This window comes from Copadichromis virginalis, linkage group LG12 (assembly GCF_057382275.1).
Source record: "Copadichromis virginalis isolate Kocher_CV1m ecotype Utaka linkage group LG12, C_Virginalis_male_GT1.1, whole genome shotgun sequence".
In the NCBI taxonomy this organism is placed as follows: Eukaryota; Metazoa; Chordata; class Actinopteri; order Cichliformes; family Cichlidae; genus Copadichromis; species Copadichromis virginalis.
The window spans coordinates 30,289,083-30,298,874 of record NC_140629.1 but is presented as its reverse complement, the minus strand read 5'-3'; the positions used below and the strand labels follow the sequence as shown (position 1 = coordinate 30,298,874).

The 9,792-nt window shown below is 38.4% G+C and overlaps 1 protein-coding gene across 1 annotated transcript; it reads right to left on the bottom strand.

Annotated features, from left to right (window-relative positions):
* Positions 1-3,632: 3,632 nt before the first annotated feature.
* Positions 3,633-4,559, bottom strand: LOC146697309 (uncharacterized). The gene is made up of 2 exons (XM_085474195.1): positions 4,453-4,559; positions 3,633-4,320 (listed from the first exon to the last, which is right to left on the bottom strand). Exons 1-2 carry the CDS (start codon positions 4,525-4,527, stop codon positions 3,667-3,669), a joined length of 729 nt encoding a protein of 242 aa, XP_085330321.1. The 5' UTR covers positions 4,528-4,559; the 3' UTR covers positions 3,633-3,666.
* Positions 4,560-9,792: the final 5,233 nt, after the last annotated feature.

Sequence of the window (9,792 nt, the reverse complement as noted above, 5' to 3'; positions counted from 1 at the left end):
TAGTTGGGTTGTGTAACTATTTTTTTTTCACTTTAACTTGGAAGCCTGACTCAGACTCCGAGTGTTTGGGTCTATAGGTCTGAAATGGACCCTAATGACTTCATGTCAGTTAGATATTTTTAAAACAAAGCCTGCATTGTGAACAGGGGTTGTGGAATGTGAAAGATCTTTGCCAGGCAGTGACGGGTTTAGATTGTACTTTTTGGGAAATGTAGACTTTTTCGTCAAGAAAATAGTAGTCAAGAGAGATAAATATTGAATATTTGACTGGTCTTAAATCGTGAGGCCAAAGAGTATGCAGAATAATTGCTTGTCTTAATAATGAAATGAAACAGGAATTTTGCTAAACCCTGTCCCATTTCCAACATTAAAGTATCGTGATGCTTCTATTTTGCCATCCTCAAAAGTCACAAAACTCACTGGAACACAAAAAAATATGATTTGAACATGATTTAACGTTTCCTCCTCGCCAAGCGTCATATATTAAATGAAAGTTAGGCGTCAACTGACATAAGACGTTAAGGTTTTGGCATAAGGCTAAACCCCTTTGGTTAATAGCAGCTCTTCTGTTAACCAAAGGTGTGATCCAACTGTAAGAATGTGAAGACAGTGTCATTATGTAGCTCATTAAACTACTAAAGCAGTAAATGACCTAAAGCAAATGAAACAAATATTCTGTGGGAACAGGCTTCTGCACCCACTCCTTTATTTATATCAGTTTACTCAGTTATTTTCACAAAGACTGGAAGAAACAATGCATACCAGTATTCACAGCTAAACCTTTGTCTTACCTCCTTTGTTTGCGCAGCATGACAAATGTAAGACATCTGTTGAGCTGGAGCACCTTTAGAGTTCAAAATTGCCAAGTTTAAGAAATTCTGTAGTAGTGATGTGAAGACGTTCCTGGAAGGGGGCAGGCTTCTTTTCTGGGATAAGAAACTGAAAGTGCAACTTTTCCCAAAGTTAATAACTGACTCATCGGTCTCATATATACAAAGAAAACCGCATCTGTTAAAGGGTCCCACCTTTAACAGGATACTACATTCGTTTATTTATAGATATTATTTTACAAAAGCGGTATCGAAGGTTTTAAAAGAGTTAAATTTGTTAAGTAATGCTAAACAATCTAAGGAAGGATCTTGAAACAGACGAGCCAGCAGTTTATTTTCCTGTCAGGCACATACAGAATGTGGCAGTGTGGGAGAGTCATTGAAAATCCCCTCCAAGGCGACTCATGAATCATTCCAAGTTGGTCAGGATGTTAGGAGACGATTTGTAATCACAGGCCAAGCCTTTTGTTTCACAGGATGAGGTAGCCCGCCGTCACACGTATGTGTTTTTTTTAAACGTAAACTTGCTTTCCTTATTTGTTTGTCTTTGTTACATCTTGGCATAAAAAGGTAGTTTTGGTTTTATTGTGTGTTTTTCCAGGGTTTGAGATACAATTTGTTGATATTTGTGCCAGCACCACTACACCTGTGACTACACTCAAAACATTTCAAAATAATATATTCTCAAAAACTCTTTCTACATGAGTCGCTAAAATTCTGTCAAATGAGCAACTTTCCACCAGAAACATACATTCCCATTTAAAGTCAGGTCAGTAGTGTCATTCTCTGGTTTGTTTCTCTAGACAATGTACTGAAGCTTCATGAATATCCACAGTATTGCTTCACACTTGCAAATTACAAACTGAGCACACATCTCATTTATTTCCTGCTTATAGCACTTGCACACAGATCATAACATTATCAACCACTTGTTGAAATTTGAGGACCAAACTCCTAAACTCTTTTAAAGTATCTTTAATTTTTCCCAAGTTAAAGAAAGCCATTTCAGAAATGCAAGTGCTCTTTGTGTCATTTTCTGACATGTGACATTTGTTGCAGTTTTCTGTGTTTATTTGACAAGTTATTAAATTTAAAACATGTTATGCAGAGGATGGCAGAGACATGAATACAGGAATGAAAGCAAGTTCTGGGTGAATGGATTGTAGCACAGAGCTAATCCCTTTTTCACACCCAAATGCTGACCAATGGGAATCTCCGGTCCTGCTTGCCCGGTTGCATTTTGAGCCACACAGTCACATCCAGCAGGCTCACAGGGGGCTCACGAGTCAATGACTGCACACAGACTGCTGTTGGAAATGTGACTGGATGAAGTTACTATCCTATCATGTGACCAAAAATAGATATGTAGAGTTATATACAAGATTTGTACATATATATTTTCAACTAAAAAAACAGCACTAAGCAAACAGGGGGATTCTTTTCTCAGCTTTATTTCATGCCAGTCATGAGTTAGCAGCAAGTGGTTTGTAGATTACAGTTTTTTACAGCCGCTAGGACACATTTCTCAATACTTAGGTCACTTCTGCAAAACTCTTCACACAATTCTCCTAACTGACCTTCAGCTTGGCAAAGCAGTTCATTTCACATTCAAAATGCACTACAACTACCAAAACACTTTATTCAGGTCTCAAATAAACTCATTCTTCCAGAACACTAGCAAAGGTTGACAGCCGACAAACACACTTTGTCACCCACAAAACAATGACCTAAAAAACACTAGCAACATGTAGCATTACACAGTGTTTTCTTGTGTAAAACAAGGACACATCTCTGTTTATAATTTCAATATATGTTACTGGAATGAATCAGACATCATGCAGAATTCGTCAATATTTGTTTATGTATTTTTAGTTTTTTGCACTAAGTAATCCCAAAATACAAGAATTTGTATACACACCATCCACTGATACACATACAATAGTAATGCTAATCTACTCGGTCTTCTCCATTTGGCCACAGGTTCCCATCCACATCACATCTTACAGTTTTTTCTGATTGCTTAAGCACATTTTTTGTAACTATTGGCTAATTTTGCAAAACTCTTCACACAAATAAGAAAACCTGTCACCCAATCATCAAAACATTGTAGTTCTCTTGCAAAAGCAAACACAGCTAGATTACAGTTTTTTTCAATCGCTAACAAGCGCCTACCCATACTTCAGATACTTTTTCTAAACTCTTAACACAGACTCACACCTACAAAAACACAATTGGCCAAATGGATAATTTCCTTCTCAAAAATACATTTTGTTAAATATATACTAACTCTTCATTTCAAAATAGAACACATCTTTCTCTGCACACACTAACTGTACAAAAACACTATAAATCTGACTCAAAATGAAATTAGTCTGTCAAAGAATAACACTTGTTTTCACTCCACAAGGTACATGCAGTCAATCAAAGTACACCAGGTTTCAAAATACTGGCTATTATTGACATTACAAAAACTGCATAGACTTTTATGTTTCAGTTTTACAGGTATTTGCATGCGAAACATGCAATCCACCATTTTGACACCAGAAATGTCTTGGTTGGTAACTGTATGTCCACATGTACAGTAATGTTCACATTCAAAAGCATTCCAGTAAAAAGCAAACAAGTTTTTGTTTCTTTACTGTTTACCACAGGAGGTACAGTAGAAACACGGTATGATAGGACAGAGAAAGTTTTACAGTATTGCTTACAGTGAACAAAATATCCATGAAACACACAAGAGCATCCTGAACAAAAAAACAACAGCAAAAAGCCAAGATAAAAAAAAAGGGGGGGGGGGGGGGGGGAGGGGGGCTAAAAAAAGGCAAAAAATTTGCATCTAATCTCTGCGATCTTCAGGGTTAGGCCACATGTTTTCATCAACATCACATCTGATGTTATCCAAGTCGATACACCTGGGATAAAACCGCCTGGTATGTCGGATCCACCCTTGGCAATCGTCAACTGTGATGTCCCTGGAGCCGGCATCCATGGCTTCAAGGAGGGACATCTGGTCATGTGGCTGATGGTCATAAACCTTCCACCTCCATGCAGAAAAGAACTCCTCTATGGGGTTGAGGAAAGGTGAATAGGGTGGAAGGAAGAGACTTACCAGTCTTGGGTGGACTTCAAACCATGTTGTTATTGCTTGCAAGTGATGGAAAGCCACATTGTCCCAGGTAATTACAAAGGTCCTCATGTTTTCACCCTCCTGACCCTGCTCTGGAACCAGGCGCTGGTGGAGATCATTGAGAAAGGCAAGCAAGCGCTCTGTATTATAGGGTCCAACCTGACATCTGTGAAGGAGTAATCCTGCATTTGCAATTGCTGCACACATGGTAATGTTTGCCCCTCTCTGTCCTGGCACATCAACTGTGGCCCTTTTTCCAATTACATTTCGTCCACGTCGACGCCTTTTGGCCAGATTGAATCCTGCCTCATCGATGTATATGAATTCATGAGGGGCTTGGTTGGCCTCCAATTCCATAACTCTCTGAAACAAAGTTTATGTAAGTCATGTTATTACTGTATACCATACTGTACTGTAACCTAGTATTGTGTAGGTTACCTACTTGCAAAGTGCAAAGCTTATAGAACTGGACATTGGATTGAATATACACTATACCTGGACATATTGTCGTCGTAGCTCCTTGACCCTCTCACTGTTCCTCTCAAAGGGAACAGTGTAGAGCTGCTTCATCCGCACTCTGTGTTTGGACAATGTCTGCGTAATGGTTGTGAGGCTGATTCTATCGATATTGTCAAATATCTCATGGTCCGCCACAATTCTAGTTTGAATTTCACGCAGTTTTATTGCATTATTTGCAGTAACCATTTCTACAATGGCAAGCTCCTGATCATTACTGAGGAGCTTTCCTCTTCCCCCAGAGGGTGGAAGACGTTGCATTCTTTAGAAAGACAAAAAATTCAACATATGCATTACTGTATGACCATATTGACATGTCAAGTGAGAATAGAAACAATCCATGTAAAATGCAATACTTACCTGTTGGTTTGTTGAAAGATGCGTATAATGGAGGCAACCGTTGACCGCCTCAAATTGGGCTGCACTCTTTCACCAGCCTCTCTTAGTGAAAGACCATGGTTGATTACATGGTCAATGATAGTGGCACGAATTTCATCACTGACTACTGTTCTTGCAGCCCTTGGAATGCCACCACCACGCATTCTTACACCTCTACCTTGCCCTCTCCTTGGGCCTGCTCTTCTCCCTGGGCCCCTTGCTCTTACTCTTCCTCGACCAGACATTACAGTGTTTGTCTTTTTTTTGTTTCCAAAAACATCACTCCTCAAGGTCTTGCCTTATAAACCCCACTGAGTCTAAGCCAGAATGGAAGAAGCTGTGGTTGGCCCAATTTACCCAACATAAATAAGCTGTGTCTCAATTATTCAGTTGTTTGTTTATTATCAGCTGAGATATATTTTTGATATTGATATTGTTTTTGTACTGATATCATTGCAGAAGCAGAGGCTTTTATACTGTATCTAAGGTTTGGAATATTGTTTTTGCTATTGTGGGATGTTGTGTGTTAACATTCGTAGATACTACAAAAACAGTCCATAATTTTGTTGGGAGGTATAGCTTGTCTGTTAAGAAAATGTAAGCATTGTGGAAATGTGTTCACTGACTGCATATTGGGTGAACACGACATGAAATGTGTGAATGGTATGGCCACAACAGACCGATGCTGTGCTAATTGTGTTTAGAGTTTTGCAAATGTGACAACTGTTTGGACAAACGCTTGTTAGCGACTGAAAAAAACTGTAACTCTTCACACCTTCGTAAAAATGGTGTTTCCGTATCAAACAGTACACACAAGCCATCATCTACTAAGCACACAATGCGCCAACTGCACATTGATGGTATGAATACAAAACACATCTGGCTTTTGCTTTCTCTGTGCACAAGGTAGGCTATGTCAGTTTGGGCTCATACTTCTGTCATAGATCCATAAGCATAGAGGGATCCAAACTTCAAGTACTGGTGTTTATTCAAACACATCAAAGCAAACACAAGTGTTCATTTCCAAGTATAGGATTATTTGCAATCGCCATAATGACTATATGGGTTACTTGGTCTGCAGTGAACATGCTTCCTCTGCCCCAGCATCTGGTCATCTAGCAATTCTGTAAAGTAACAATTTCAGTATTTTTACATCAATGGTATTGGTGTGTTTCTCATTGGCATATGGCAGTGCTACAAATCTTTGTGCGAAGTGACTGTACTAACATATTCTCATTTCAAGATGTCCTTATGGTACTTGCTACAGTGTAGCGGCTCGAGTTAGGCTGGACCCGTTGGCCAGCTACCCTCAGGGTCATTCCACGGTTGATTACATGGTCCACTATTGTAGCTCTGATGTCATCAGCAATTCTATTTCTTACTCTTCCTACCCTTCCTCTCCCCCCTCCTCATCTTCCTCTCCCCCCTCCTCATCTTCCTCTCCCCCCTCCTCGTCTTCCTCTTGCTCCTCCTTGTCCTTGTCGTCCTCTTCATCCTACTTCTTCACCTCCACGTCCTCTTCCTCGGCCTCCTCTACTTCTCACTCTTTCTGCTCCCTCCATTGTACTCCGCACACACAGCTTACCTGTATTATAGTGCTTAGGCTGATTGCAAAGTGAACTAATTATCTAAAAAAGTTTTCACATGTGAAAGTGTGCCAGACAGTTGGCAAATTAGTGTTAATGATAGCCATACATGTGTATACTTTTGCTAGGAGTGTGTTGGAAATTTGGTAATTGAGTGTTGTGCAGTGAATTGTGCCTACAGTTTTGCAAAGTGTGTGTTACAAAATTGCAAACTGAGTGCAAAGCAGTTTTTGTGCTTTTAGTTTTGCAAACTCAGTGAGTGGTTTTGCTATAAGTCTGAATAGTTTTAGAGATTGTGCTACAGGAATCACAGTTAGGGTTTAAGCATTCAGAAAAAACTGTAATCTTCTGGCATGCCAGAATTGAAGGAGTTGAAAAATTGAAGGAGTAACACCTGTGTAGATGTTCATCTACAATGAGAATCAGCTGTGGCTGGTTAAACTGCATTTTTAGATTTAAAATATGTTTCAATAAAATATTGCTGTTGAATTTTGCGGTCTTATTCAGTTTTGCATTATGTTATTGTTTTGGCCATAAGTTTAACAGTTTTGAAAACAGTATGTAAGTACATGCAAAATGTCCTGTACGTACAAAGATTTTTGGCAATTGCTGTGTCCGAGTGAGAAAATAATTCATGAAATTTGAGAGATGTAGTCATTGAATGCATCTTGTGCCAAAACAATGATAACTGATCCTCAGTTTAGCCCACATAGACTTCTGTTGTGCTCACTGTTATACCACTAAATGTTATATACCTATGTGGTATGTGACTTTTGTTGCTATGATGCCAGGTCTCCCTTGTAAATGAGATTTTTAATCTCAATGAGATTTTTACCTGGATAAATAAAGGATTAATAATAATTAAAAAAAAAACTGTGTGAGGAGTTTTGCAAAAGTGCCCTAAGTATTGAGAAATGTGTCCTAGCGTCTGTAAAAAACTGTAAGATATCAGCCATATGCAGTGTGCTTCCTCTATGGATGACACATCCACATAAATTTGGATGACACATAAATTTAAACTGTACTCATGAGCTGTTCATTTTTAGCAGAGCAGTTTGAAACGGTATGTGAGATAAGTGAGAAAATTGTTTGATGGCATTACATTTTATGCAGACTAGAAAGCAAATGTTCCGTCTTTTGTTCCAAAATGGTAACAACTGGCAGATGCTAACTGTTTACTACCCAGAAAGTCTCTCTCTCTTTTTTTGGTATGGCAGTGAATTAGTAATTGAAAATATATTTTAAAAAGTATGTACTAATACTGGCTTCATTCAAAGTTCAAACTGTAACTGTTGTTGTTATTATTGTTGGCTTGCATTTCCCGTAAATGGGCCACCATAGCGCTTTAACTACAACATCAGTAGCACAGTGGCACGGTGGTTTGCACTGCCACATCAAGAAGGTCCTGAGTTCAATTCCACCATCAGGCTGGGGTCTTTCTGTGTGGAGTTTTCATGTTCCCCCTGGGTTCTCTGGCTTCCTACCACAGTCCAAAGCAGGGAGTGGGGATATGTTAATTGGAAACTCTAAATTGCCCATAGGTGTTACTGGTAACCTGTCCAGGGTGTATAGGCTCTAGTGCTTTAAATATACAGACAAGAAAGAAATGCAAAATATATTCTGAATGAAACTTGCTTTCCAATGCTTCCATAGAACATAATAGCTGTTTAACTGCATCAAGAAAAAATATCTCTGGTGTGTCATCGAGGTTAATGATATAGTATAGTGTTTTCCTGTTTTCCAAAAATGTAAATGTAGAAATGAAAGAGATGTGAGACTGAGAGGCTGTCATTTTGTGCTTGTGTTTGGTAGAAAACACGGTACCATCTATTCTCAACCAATTTGCTGCACATCCATCTCCTTGTAACTCAGCTTCATAATATAAGGCCAGTACTGAAACTAAATAATTAGTCTGCACAATTACTTAAAATCTCAAGACAAAAAAAGACCTCACCACTCCTTCATTTAAGTTAAATGTTGTGTTGTGTTGTTCATGGACTTCCCTGACAACGAATGACTTACTCACTTTACAAACATTATTCACTTTATTCACCAAATGGTAGCAATCACAATTGTACAGTTTCATATCTGTAAACTGGGAGACAGTTAAAAGGGTGGAACAATCACACATAGAGCAAATGGAAATTTTTAATGCCTGTTTTCTCACTCTGTGCAAAACAATGATACACAAAAAAATTGCCAACATTTCCAAGGAATGTTCCACTTTGTTGAATCTGTGGCATGAAGATTTAAGGCAGTTCTAAATGCAAAAGGGAGTCAACCGTGGTACTTGCAAGTCTACCTAAAAACGGATGTTAGTGTGTATATAGCAAGCAAGCAAGCAATTTATTTATATATTACATACTGTGTCATATGCCAAGGAGTAAAAATGGGTTTTAAGGCGTGTTTTAAAAATGGACAGTGAAGGGGCCTCTCTAAGGGGCAGATTGTTCAAGAGATTAGGAGCAGCAATAGTATAGTACCAAAAACAATCATACAAATAAGAAAAAAGCTAAACCTTTCTAGAACTTTAGCTAATTGTTATGAGCCATCACCTCTTACTGACAGAATGACAACTGCAATGAGTGTTTGTTTCACCATCATAACCAAAAAATGATATAACAGGAGTATTTGTATTGTGAACCCTGTTGAAACTTCTACATTGTACTAATATAAAGAAAAAATATTCTTCTTGACTGGCAAAGCCTCATGACTCTAACTCTTTACTTTGATGGCACAACATGTTTCTGAAGTTTGGTAGAGCACTGTTCTGGTTGCAGCAGATGACGTACCAATGAGTACAGGTCAGCAATGATCAAATCTAGTTGTTTGATAGGATGTGATATGATTTATTGTCCCCTTAGGGAAAATTGATGTGGACTCAAGTACTGTACTGACACAGAGTTACCACCTGATGGCAGAGTTTGTTCAGAAGATGTTTCTAGGAGGCATATCTTTTAGTATTTATACACACAAAGTAAAAATTCTCATGTCCTTTCAGGTCCAGGTAAGTGTCATAAATATACAGCCATGAATTCAGACAGTCCCTCCCAGTTGACAAATACAGTAGTGAATATGGAAGCTAACACTAACAACAGCTTGATGTCCGCATTTACTGGTAAGTTTATCTTGCTTCTCTTGTTTTAGGTCAGTCTCCTTCCAGTGCATCCTTGGTACAATGATGTGAGGTAATGTTTGTTTCAATGTTTTTTTGTGTGTGTTTTACACACAAAACACCCACACAAAACTTACTATTGAGACAGGAAAAAATATGGATAAAATAAAGGCACTTAAAAAAAAACAAAAAAAAAAAACAACAACTATAAACTCAAAAACACAAATCAAGCAAATGCAG

What these genes read in the sequence shown, in the direction of transcription:
- LOC146697309 (XM_085474195.1), bottom strand. Translation starts at nt 4,527, where the DNA reads ATGAAGCAGCTCTACACTGTTCCCTTTGAGAGGAACAGTGAGAGGGTC. An exon ending in TACGACGACAATATGTCCAG is followed by an intron (nt 4,321 to 4,452) that starts GTATAGTGTATA and finishes ACTTTGTTTCAG; the next exon opens with AGAGTTATGGAATTGGAGGC.